We start from the raw sequence: 13,398 nt of genomic DNA, 5'->3' as shown, positions 1-13,398 counted from the left end.
AAGATATGAGTTTGGCAATGTAAAAAGACCACACTTCGAGAATAAAATATTGCAATTTTTTTAAGTTTTTATATCTTGAAATATATAATTATGTAATCCAAAATATATATACTTTAATAACATAACTTTTCCCTTTTCTCCTCAATTGTATAATTTCTATTTAATTTCTTTTTAAAAATTTCTTATTATTTTATTCGATATTTTCAAAAACATAGACAAAGATATAGTGAAGGAATTTTATAACAAAATAAATATTTATTAACTTTCAATTTTATTTCTAAAACATACGCATCTAATATTTAATTCATAGTATTAAGATGTTTATCTAACCATATTTTACTTGAAAATATTGAAATTCAAACTATAAATTCATGTAAAATATAAGATTCCATTGAGAATTATATTATTTTTAGATTCTCAATATTTTAGAATGCTCATATATGATTTTTTTTAAGAAAAATTATAAAATAATTATATTTTCTCAAATAGCCGAGAAGGCACACTTCACCTAAAAAAAATTTTAATTAAGTTTTTCATGCTTAGTTATGAAGTAAAAAATAAAATAAAATAAAAATTTTCAACTAATTTATCAAAACCACGAGAAAGAATCATACTCCCATTTTCTATTTTGCATTAATAAAAATACATAATAACTATGTTTGCATTTTTCTTTTTCTCCTTTTTTTAAAAAAAAATTATTTTAAGCAAATAAAAAAATCCCCGAACCTTCCAGATAATAAATCACCGTCTGCCACTTGGCAGGCACCGCAAGAACCTTCCAGAGCCTCCACCTGGTACTATAAAGATGTTCTTCGTCGTCCTCCGGCACGTCGTTTCCGCAAACAGCAGCCATTTTCTCCGATCAATCTCATAAACACTCTGCGCCTGTATTTCCTTCGAAGATGCCGAGCAGGAATCCGGAGGCGATAACGCAGGACTGGGAGCCGGTGGTTCTGCACAAGCCGAGGCCGAAAGGCCACAACCTCCGCGACCCAAAGACGGTGAACCGGGCGCTCCGTACCGGAGCGCCGGTCCAGACCGTGAAGAAGTCCGACGGCGGCACGAACAAGAAGGCGCCAGCGGCGGCGGCGAACTCGCGGAAACTGGACGAGGGGACGGAGCCGGCGGCGCTGGACAGGGTAGCGCCGGAGGTGAGGCAGGCGATACAGAGAGCGCGGGCGGAGAAGAAGATGAGCCAGGCGCAGCTGGCGAAACTGATCAGCGAGCGGCCTCAGGTGGTGCAGGAGTACGAGAACGGCAAGGCGGTGCCTAGCCAGGCGGTGCTGGCGAAGATGGAGAAGGCCCTCGGAGTGAAGCTCAGAGGCAAGATCGGCAAGTGATCCGAGCTAATTTATGGATTAATTAATTGTAGACGATGCTGTTGGTTGTTGATTGTGCATGTACAAATTGAATGGCCCTAATTAAGATCGATGTGTGTAGATTCTCGCAGTGATTTCATGTGTCTGAATTTCTTGTTTCTTGTGGTGGCATGTTCTTGAGTGATTACTCCGATGTGGATGAATTGAAATGAGTGGTGTTTGTGTTGACACTCCTTATGAAACCAACGGTCACCTTTTGTTACAGAGTACAGATTTAGTTTCTTTTTTTTTTTTAATATAATTTTATATTATATTTTAATTAAAGTTATATATATTTAAATTTAAGTCACTAAATCTTTAAGTCGATTAGAGGGGAGTTTGGTTGTTGAGCGTTGAAAATTATTTTTAAATTAATTAAGAAAAATGGTTACTAATTTTAGTGTAAATAAATTATTAAATTTAAATACTAAATAACTATATATAATAATTAATATGTGGATGTGTTTATTTGGATTGTTTTTTCGTCATTTTTGTTTTTATATAAGATAGAAACAATAGAGAGATTTTTAAAATTTTGAATAACTTTTATTTAGAAATCATTCAGATCAATTAAATTTTATACTATCATTCTCATTATTTTATCCTATTAATGTTTCTCAAATCACTTCTAGGTTAGTAGGATTAAGTGTTAGAATTTTGTTTGATGAAGTTCAAATTTTCAAAATTTGTTTTAAATAGTACTAAATATTATAAATGAAATAAAAAGAGGAAAAAAAATTTGGAAGTATAGAAATTCAACAACTTAGTCTTTCAAAAATTAGATGTTGTTAATCATTTTATTATATCATTTTGTTGTAAAACTTGCTCTTATATATTGGCATTTCAAAAGTTAATCACATAATAAATCATTATGTGGACATATCAAAGGTTGTAACCTATTATCTAAATAGTCATCCATATAAATATACACGTTTTATAACACTTCCCCTTTGATGACTATGCACTATGAATATGTCTCGTTAAAACCTTCACTAAGGAAAACTCTGTGGGACAAAACTTAACAAAGGAAAAAAAGTACAATATTCATACTTTTCCTAAAAAATACAATCAATTAAAAAATATCCTTAAGTTGTTACATTCCAATGTTATGTACATGTTTCTTGAAAATTGAAATTGACAATGCTTTTATGAATGGATCTGCTAAGTTGTCACTTGAACGAATTTTACAAATATCAATATTTCTTTTCTTCAAAAGTTCATAAGTGTAAAAGAATTTTGATGAAATATGTTTAGTTTTATCACATTTTTTGTATTCACTTTTAATTTGTGCAATACATACTGCACTATCCTCATATAATATTGTTGGCGTATCATTCTCCAGTGATAATACACTTGTCTCTTTAATATGTTGAATTATAGTTTTTAACGATACACATTCACAACTTGTTTCGTAAACTATCAATATTTTTTAATGGTTCGAAGAGGTAACAATGATCGTTTGTTTTATAGATCGCCATGAGATAGCAGCATCACCACATATAAAAATATAGCTTATTTGTGATCGAACTTTATGAAGATCAGAAAGATATTCAGTATTAGCATATCCTTTCAACACAGACTTTACACCTTTTGGGTAAAACAAACTCATATCAGATGTGCCACGAAGATATGTTTTACTCAATTTTAATGTCTCTGAGTTGGTGTAGAACTAAACCTTACCAGTAAATTTACTGCAAAAGTTATATCTGGTCTAATTCAATTTGCAAGATACAAGAGTGCTCCTATTGCATTAAAATAGGGTACTTCAGGATCAAGGATTTCTTCATCATATTTTCGATGACGAAAAAGATCATTTTTCACATCAAGTGAACGAACAACCATGGGGGAGCTTAATGGATAAGATTTATTCATATAAAATTATTTCAAGATTTTTTCTACATAAGATGATTGATGAATAAGAATTCCACTTGTTAAATGTTTAACTTGAAAACAAAGACAAAATTCTATCTTCCTAAGATCTTTCATTTCAAATTCTTTCATTAAATAATTAACAGTCGTTGAGATCTCTTCTGAATTTCCTACTATATTTATGTCATCAACATAAACTGCGACTATAGCAAATCCAGAATTTATCTTCTTAATGAAAACACAAAGACAAACAATATTATTTTCATATCCAATTTTCAACAAATATTCAATTAGACGATTGTACCACATTCATCCAAATTGTTTCAATCCATGCAAGGATCTTTGTAATTTAACATAATACATTTACCGTTATTTTGAATTATATGCTTCAGGCATTTTAAATTCTTTAGGGATTTTCATATATATGTCATTATCCAATGAGTCATACAAGTAAGATGTTACTACGTCCACGAGGTGTATGTTGAGTCCTTCAGAAACTGTTAAACTAATCAAAAATTTGAAAATAATTGCATCCATAACAGGGGAATAGGTCTCATTATAATTGTCACGTCCCGAACCCTGAAATGGGACCTAGGGGTGAATTTAAGTAACCTAACCTGTCTCTGTATCAATTAAAATATACATGATACAACATACAAAGAGGGTCCAATCCCGTGGGGTGAACGGATGCCCTACATACATACATACAATCCTCCATAGTCATCGATACATGCAGTGGAATATGGTCTTTCTATACATAAAACTGTACCATACCAGAGTCTATACCATATAAGGTTATTCATCTCTACAAATACCATACATACTACGGGCGTCTACAAAATCCATCACGACCGCCTGGTTACAAAACTCGTACCTATCAGGTACTAGTAGTAGCTAAACCACACCCCCGCTTTCGGATGCGAGGATGCTAGTTTCGGCTACCCGAAGGACTTGAAAAATATTTGTATATATTCGGGGTGAGACACCTCTCAGTAAGGGAGAGAACAAGTTATATTAGTGTGTGGCATACCAGTGTCATTTTACATATTTCATAACATATACATACGATACAGTTTGAAACAATTCGTACAGTTTCAAAACATTTTCCATACAGTGTCATACAGTTCCAGTATTTTCACAAAAACCATTCCAGTTCATACAATACCCAACATACATACATACATACGGTCAGTGTCGACACACTAGTTTGCAACTACACCAGGTCACCACAAACTCATAGCGATTACATTGCTACACACGCAACTACGCTGCGACGACTGAGGCCCAATGGTGAATCCATTGCTACATACGCAACTGCACAAGGTCACCCAGTCTTACAGCGGTTACGTTTCTACACATGCAACTACGAAGATCTACGACTCAGGCCCAATAGTGAATCCATTGCTACATACGCAACTACACAAGGTCACCTAGTCTCACCCCGATTACATTGTCATGTGACAACTACGCTGCGAAGACTTAGGCCCACTGTGAATCCATTGCTACATATAGTAACCTGCTGAATCATATTGGTGATATTTCACACCCCGGATATAGAGTCGGCCACTCTCGGCGTACGGTAATTAGCCGCCACATAGTCAATTTCACAAAACCTGGAATCATTTTGGAACTCACGTCCCTATACATTTCAGCGTATGGTAATTTGCTGCCACATAATTGTTTCACAAATATCTGAAACAAAATACATACATCCATACGTACCACACTTATTTGGTTTACGGCAAATCATATCATTTACATTTTCAAATATACAGTTTATGCAAATATGGATTACGGTCATCTCATTAATACAGTTTAAACAAGACAAATGGTTTTCCAAACAAAGTATAGATGATACCCGAAATCCCTAATTTTCCTAAAAAACTGTAACCCAAAAATCCCGTATTTTTACCCAATAGATTTCCCAAAATAAGTAGCCAAAACATACATACGATCGTAACCTATAGGCTTACCGATTCTGATTTAAAAAATGGACTGATATAAACAGAATCCCCTTACCTTAACCCAAAATCCAACTACGAACTCTACGAACCGAGACTCCGAAATCTACAAACCACAGTACAGAACATACTTACAATCCGTACTACTATACATATACCGAATCATAAATGAAAACCGAATCTTATCTCGATTTTGGCCCGAAACCCGAAAACGCTTGAATCAAGATTCCGATCTAGCAGAAACGTAGAGAATCCTTCACTGATCCTCGCAATAACTGTGGATTTGTGAATCTGGCAACAAACGGCGAAGGAATCGAAGAGAGAGAGAAAGCTTCAAAATCTAGACACAGAGAGAGAGAAATCCAAAACTTAGCAATGAAGCAAGCCCAAAATATCCTTATAAAGACCTTTAACCCGAGGGATTTTGTTGACAAATTGGTCTCCTCGTCGACGAGGTCTTCAGGGATTTCGTCGACGAGGCAGCGATTTCGTCGACGAACCCTGATATTTAAATTTCCCTGAACCCCTCGGCTTTTTCTCGTCGACGAACCTCTGAATTTCGTCAACGAAAAGTCTACTACCTTCGTTGACGAATTTTGGTCTCGTCGAAGAAGTCTGCAGAATTCCATACTTACTCCTCTTTTACGTAATTACTCGTACAATACAAATTCGGGTTCTTACAATAATCTATATCGGGCCTTTAGGAGAAACTTTGTGCTACAAGACGCACCTTGTATCTCACAATTTCATTCATTTCATTTCTTTTACGTACAAAAACTCATTTATGCCCAACAAGTTTGACATTCTCAAGTGTTTGGACTACTGGTCCAAATACTAGTCCAAATACCTTACGTTTGGCTAATAAGTCTAGCTCAGCCTGTATTGCTTCTTTCCATTTTTGCCAATCATTTCAATATCGATATTCTTCTACAGTTTGAGGCTCAGGCTCATTACCATTAATAATTTTTGAAGTAATCGCATATGCAAACACATTGTCAACAACAACTTCATTTCTTCTCCGCATATTTCCAAATTTTAATAAGATCTCATAATTTTTCGGTACCGAAACCACTTATGGCGTTGCTTCTGTGGAAATATGGGATTGTTGATCTATATTTCTTTTAACCTCTTCTTGAGTGTTAATGAACTCTTTTGGAGTGTCACTTTTATTCATTTCCTTTTTCTTTCGAGAAACAGTATCCTTTGCACCAATTGGTCTACCACGCTTCTTGCGCACTTTAGATTCCTTAGCTACTATTCCCATTGAGTGTTCTTCAGGAACAATCAATATGGCAGGAATATTTGCAGCCTGAACATGTGATTGAGTGACTCTTTTGGTGTCTGTAAAAACATTTGACAATTGATTTGTGGGTGTATTAAGATTAGACAAAGTTGGTGTGTTCCAATAAATTTTTTATGTTTTTAATCCTTTACCTTTTCCTTCTCCTAATGACAAAAAAACTGATTCATCAAATTGACAATTTAAAAATCTTACTCTAAAAAGATCACCTGTAAGTCGTTCAAGATATTTAATGATAGAAGGAGAATCAAAACCAATATCCAAGACGACATTGTGGTCCCATCTTACTTCGTTGTGCAGGTACAATAAATACAAAGCAACCAAAAATTCTAAGATGATATTCTGATTTGAAATTGTAGATGTAATTAAAAGATATTTCATATCACATTCATTTTTTGTTTCAACATGATATCCATTGCGACGTATATCTTTAAAACTTAGTAGATTTCTTCGGAAACTACTAGAATACAACGCATCATCAATATACAATTTTGTCTCATTTGAAAACATAATGTAAATTCTTCCAGAGCCCTCTATTACATTTGTAGAACCAGATATTGTATTAACATTAATTTCAACTAATGTTAATTGCAAGAAATATTTTTTAACATGAAGAATTATGTGAGTCGGGGCACTATCCACCAAACACATGTCATCCTCCATTTTATCAAGTTTATTTTGTATAATATAATAAATGAAAAATAAAATTTAGAATTAGGAAAGATAACAAAATATTACCAAACATATTATATGTAAAACTTTTAAAAATTACATAAATTATTTTTTTTTTCAAAATAACAAAAATATGAAAATAATTTAATAGTAAACATTTCCTTCCCCAATCAAATGATCAATTTTGTCACTAGAATCCTCAAAAAAATCAAAAACATCAAAATCAACATCCAAAGGAAACTCATACTTAGCATCAATGGGTTTAGACAAATTCACTTCAGCATTTTTCTCTTTTCCTTTTAACGATGCCTTGTAAAGATCAACTAGGTGTTTAGGAGTGCAACATATTCGAGACCAATGACCTTTTGTTCCACACCTAATGCAAATATTATCATTATTTTGTATTTTTGTTATTTTATTCATAGCTTTCTTTATTCTTTACCCATTTCCTTTGAGTCTTTTCAGCACCTTTGCTTTCAAACTTTGAAGGATGATCTTCATAGGTCCAACAATTTTTCCTATCACGACACCTTTTACCACCACAACCTCATTCATGACCTTGAGAAAAAGCCACATGCACTTCAGGGAATGGTGTTGAGCCAGTTGAACGAGATTGATGCTTTTTCAACAAAAGCTCATAATTTTATTCAGTCACAAGTAAACGAAAAATTAGCTAAGAATATTTTGTAAATCTACGCTCTCAATATTGTTGCTGCAGGAGCACATTCGAAACATAAAAAGTCGAATATGTTTTTTGTAACATATCATCATCGGTAATTTTTTCTCCACATAACTTCAATTGAGAGCTAATTTTGAACAAGGCTGAATTATATTCACTTACAGTTTTAAAATCTTACAGTCGTAAGTATATCCAATCATATCGAGCTTTTGGAAAAATTATCGTTTTTTGGTGTTCATATCTCTTCTTAAAGTTGTTCCAAAGAACTAATGGATTCTTAATAGTAAGGTATTTAATTTTCAATTTTTCATGTAAATGGTGTCGAAGAAAAATCATTACCTTTGCGCAATCCTGCTGGGATGCTTGATTTCCTTTTTCAATTATACTTCCAAAATTTATAGCATTAAGGTAAATCTCAGCATCAAGTACCCATGGTAGATTTTTTCTTCCAGAAATATCAAGGGCAACGAATTCAAGTTTTGTAAGGTTTGACATCATAAAGTCACTTTGAAAACAAATAAAAATTCAAAGTTAAGTAAATATTAAATGGAAATGTTATTCTCACATATATCCCAACATAAAAATATTTAAGAAGACGTACTCAAGATAAGAGATATAATTAACATATAAATATAGTTTGACAAAAAACTAAAGTTATATAGATGACAAATGTTAAAGGAAACAAGATTCTTACCTTAGAATAATACCAACGAAACTTGTTATACCATTAGAAATTTGATCGTGTTGATAATGTGTTGTAAATGAAATAAAAATAGGAAAAAAAATTAGAGTTACAGAAATTCAACAGTCTATCTCTTCAGGAACTAGATGTTATTAATCATCTTATTATATTATTTTGTTGTAAAGTATGTTCTTATATAGGCAAATACATTGACATCCCAAAAGTTAATTACATAATGAATCATTATATGGGCACATCAAAGATTGTAACCCATTATTTAGATAGTCATCTACATAAATATACATTTTTTACTACACTGAACAGATTATTTAATGGGTTGCCATTGAATGAACCTTTCTTCTTTTTGTAATCATTATTGTATAACTCCAAACTTAATTTAAACAAATGTTAAAGATTAATTATTCTTTTGATGATGATTATGAATTGTCAAAAATATTTGAGATCTATTTGATCATTGAAGAGAGTTTATGATGTTTTTTAAGAGAATTGCAATGGCTCTATGAATTATTAATATGAAAGAATTGGTATTTGGGATTTGTTAGTTTCAAAAATTTAGATTGTAGTTTGGAGTATTGAGTTCAAATCTTGAATTTAAATTTAGATGAATTTAAATTTTATTACTTTTTATTAAGGATAAATATGAGGATTGCTTACCTAATTTGAAAACGTTGTATGCTGCAATGATGGGGATATTCAATATGTGAGAAAGGTTCTTGGTATGCTTAAAGCTAATAAAATTAATATTGATGGCTTTGTACAATCTAGTTGTTTAACTTGGTTTATAACTTTGCATACTTACTTAAATGAAGGATTCTTTCTTCAATAAAAAAATTGTAGAGAATTGTTTTTTGCACACAGTAGATAATTAATAAAAAATATTAATATAATATATCAATAATGATGTAATTTATTACTAATTATTCACTTTTTTTAATATACTAATTATTCACTAACTTTTGCTTCTCCTTATCCGGTGAGAAAGAAGAAAAGTAACTTTTGTTACTTTAAGACGATGTGATCAAATTCATCAAAGTTTTATTTTCTAAGTTTCAAATAATTTCTTTCATTTAGCTCTTGGTGCATTCCCCTTCATAGCCTGTATTTCACTAGGAAATATTTGTAATATAAAAAAGAGAATTGTAGATTTACCTATCTCTAAAAAAGTCTTAGTGTACATCTTTATATATATATATATATATATATATATATATATATATATATATATATATATATATTTATATATATATAATATTAAGGTATTCTTCGGGTTGTTCAAATCGAATAAGTTTGATGTCTGACTTGGGCCTATATGATATAACCGATAAATAAAAATAATGCAACACTCCAACATGAGGAGTATAATGAGTAGATTTATAATCTTTAAGACTAGTTTTAAATCTAATACTTTAGTCCCTGGTGACATGAGTCTCTCTCTACAACTCATGAATTAAGAATCCTCACAACAAGAAGGTCTAATGAAACCTTTACAAGAATTTTTCATAAAATCACAAAATACTAATATTATTAATTTTGAATAGCTCAATGTATTTGATTTGGCAAATACATTATTATTGTATGCACTTTTGCCTTTCTCATATGCGTAGCATTGAGATTGTTCTAAAAAAAAAAAGAAGATATTGGTAATATTAGTATCAAAAGGAATATAAAATTAAAAAATATGAACCTTCTACTCCAATTCTTCCTTTTTTACAGGAATCAATAAGGAGGTCATTCATCTTAACTTTTTTTTGCTTACACCAACTAGAAGGCCTTAATTACTGATATTAGAAAGCAAGCGCGGTATGAGTGCTTGCTAATGTTAGCCCTTTGATGCTCAAATTCATAAGATCAATCAACTTGAGACGAAGAAAGAGGTATATATATTTTATTTGGTTATTCAGTTAAACTAATAATTCTTTCTTAGAGCAGAAAACAATAACCGTTTGATCAAACATGCGTATTCTCGGCAAAGGCCATAAGACAAGAACAAAAGAAAACAAAGCTTGGGTAATATAAAATCAACAGAATTTTGAAAAACCTTGAAATATTTTAAAGACTCTTTTTGCTCAAATTTGATGAATTTGTTTGATCATTATTTGTATATATTTTATTTTTATATGTGTGCATCCCAATGATTAAATAAAAGGTTAAAAATGTATTTCAAACCTCACCTATATTAGTTATAAGAGAAATTTATCTAATAAGATCATCTTTAGAGGTTTTATTAGGTATTCCTAAATCGCACCTTATTTAACATTTTCTTTTAAATTTTTAATACTTATTGCTTTTTGAGAAGTTAATTAAAGATCACTAAATTCAATTTAAGGATAATTCATGATTAATTACGTAGCATTCATAGAATGGATGTGTAGAGAGTAATAGTACCTTCCTCTCGCATAACTAAACTCCTAATCCCAACTTTGATAAATATAGACCGAGATTATTAATATCTTAGCCTAGGATTAGTCTAGAGACTAATCAACAAATGGTAATTAGGTGAACTAACTGTACTTAGGAAAATAACATATTAGTGGTGACTCTATTGAACCTTTAATATTATTATCCCTTACCACTCTAGACCCTTCTCCAAAAACAATAACTATTGATAACCTCTATAGCCAATCCTGAAATTAGGCTTCAAAGCATGATTCTTATGACCAAAAACTCTTTTCACCTTATGACATTTTAAATGGGCATGATTCATGTTTGCATCATCACTGATCTTTGGATTCTAGAGCAGACATTCTAAATAACATTTTTAAAACTAAAGAAATAATCTCAAACAACAACCTTGACCAATTTTCTAAATAGACAAATCTTATGTTTGAAAAAGGCATTGTCACATCGAATTTTAGATTTGTGTGGATTTGGATAAAATGTAATACAAATTATATTAATTTTTTTTCAAATCCATCCAAAGTGCATAACAAAGAACTAATGCATTCTACATTCGAACCCCTAAATTTTAGCTCTGAAACTGTTCTAAACAGAGTTATAAAAACAATCATATTTCCATCCAATCAATCAACCTTTTGATCAGATTTAACAAGTTTGGGATCTAAAAACATAACCAATTCTCTACATAGATTTGATATGAATGAAATACAAAGTTGTACTACTATGTGTATGGGTATTCTAGGCTTCTAGCAATACAATAAGACAACCGCCTTCTAGATCATACACACACCTGAAAGCAAAGTTCACCTTCTATTAATTCATTTCCTTTATGGTGTAAGGATGGACCCCCATCTTAGTTCTTTATTAATTTAATTTGTTTCTCATTCTATTAGTTGCGGAAGTTGAATTTTATAAATTAAAATCCTAATAGGGTTGGCAAAACGGATTAATGGACCAAGTTCGAGTGGGTCGTAAATGGATAGAGATTAAATGGATTCGTATTGACCTCTTTATTGACTAATATATAAATCCAAACCCTTTAATAAAGGGTAATCTGTTTAACAATATAATTTATTTATTTTAAAATTTTTTAAAATGGTCAAAATCGGCAAATATGAAACAAACCAGCAACAAGTCAAAATCCCTATGATTCCAAGCCAATCAGAGATTGCAAATCAATGACTGGGAACTTACATGAGGAGGTTGAGAAGAGCAAAGACAAAGTTGGAACTGGAAACAACGCTTACAGAGGAAGACAAAGTAGGAGAAGGTTCCAATGAGACGAGATCAACCCTGCAACAGCTGTCATCAAAGTCTCAAGACACGAGACAAGAAGTGGAGGAAATAAGCAAGAATCTGAGAGAGTTGAGAGATGCAGAGAGATGGATGATGGCCGATCGCACTTCGCAGGGCACGTGCACAACCCAGAAGGCCAGAACGGTAAACAGAGAACCCTAGCCCGCTAGCTGCCTGGCGCTTGTTCCTGCGGAGACTCGGAGTCTCTAAGGCTTCATCTTCGTTTATCGTGAAATAACTCAAATCAGAATCACAGTTCACACGAATCAATGAATCACATCACACTTTCGTGTTTCCGCCTTCAGGAAACAGGAATTAGGAATTTAGGGCAACACCCGCAAACAAGTTGCACCGCTTGCACGCAGTAGGAACACTAGAAGTCTCAAGTCTGGAACAGCCAAACAGGGTTTGGGGGAAATGGGGATTGGCGAATGAGGGTTTCAGTGGTTCACCGTTCGGGTTCTACAGCTTCTGGCTTCTGCCTTTCTGGGTATCGGGTGGTGGGGTGGATTATTAAGTTAACGGGTAGCAATGTAGGGCTATATTTTATATATATAAATAAATGGGCCACCCGAGGATACCTGATCCAAACACGCCCAACATGTTTATTAAATGAGTCGGATTCGAATTGATCCGTTTATAAATAGGTCACCTTATATTAAATTCAAGTCTAATTTAAACAAGTAGATCACAGATCACTGGTCAGAACCTTTGGCACCCCTAATCCTATCTAAGATTTTGGTTCAAATTTGAACTGGAAGTCTGGAACTCAGATTTTGAAGTCAAAATTGAAATCAAACTCAAAGATAAATTGTTAACCTCCTTGTTCTAGGCCCCACACAAAAGCCAAGTAGTTGCTGATAACTAGTAAGACAACAAAATTAGATAAAAGGGGTTTCAATAACTTTGATCGGATTGGTTGATATTTATAGGAATCATTAACCCAATTTCGATATATATATTTCTTGCTTCCAACTTTGATAGATATCTCATTATCTCTAGTTAGTTTTGTCTTTCATGAATGAGCATGCCATGCCTCTGGAGAATGAGCATGCTATGAAATCCATCTATCATCAATGATCTCAAAAGCATGTGATTAAAAATCAGTTGTTTTGATGTTTTAAAACCACTGAATTTTGGTTTGGATCTTTTACGTTGAAATC

General features: G+C 32.5%; 2 protein-coding genes across 2 annotated transcripts in view; one reads left to right on the top strand and one right to left on the bottom strand.

Annotated features, from left to right (window-relative positions):
• The window catches only part of LOC131158330 (DNA mismatch repair protein MSH7), a 33,337-nt gene extending 32,020 nt beyond the window's left edge, over window positions 1-1,317 (bottom strand). Inside the window, exon 1 of the mRNA XM_058113118.1 lies at window positions 727-1,317. The gene's annotated coding sequence lies outside the window, so the exon portion shown is untranslated. The remainder of the gene's footprint in view (window positions 1-726) is intronic.
• Window positions 789-1,561, top strand: LOC131158331 (multiprotein-bridging factor 1c). Its single transcript, XM_058113119.1, has one exon. It carries the CDS (start codon window positions 903-905, stop codon window positions 1,338-1,340), a length of 438 nt encoding a protein of 145 aa, XP_057969102.1. The 5' UTR covers window positions 789-902; the 3' UTR covers window positions 1,341-1,561.
• The last annotated feature ends 11,837 nt before the right edge of the window (window positions 1,562-13,398 follow it).

The sequence above is a fragment of the Malania oleifera genome, chromosome 6, assembly GCF_029873635.1.
Source record: "Malania oleifera isolate guangnan ecotype guangnan chromosome 6, ASM2987363v1, whole genome shotgun sequence".
NCBI classification, from domain to species: Eukaryota; Viridiplantae; Streptophyta; class Magnoliopsida; order Santalales; family Ximeniaceae; genus Malania; species Malania oleifera.
This window is presented reverse-complemented; position numbering and strand designations above follow the sequence as displayed.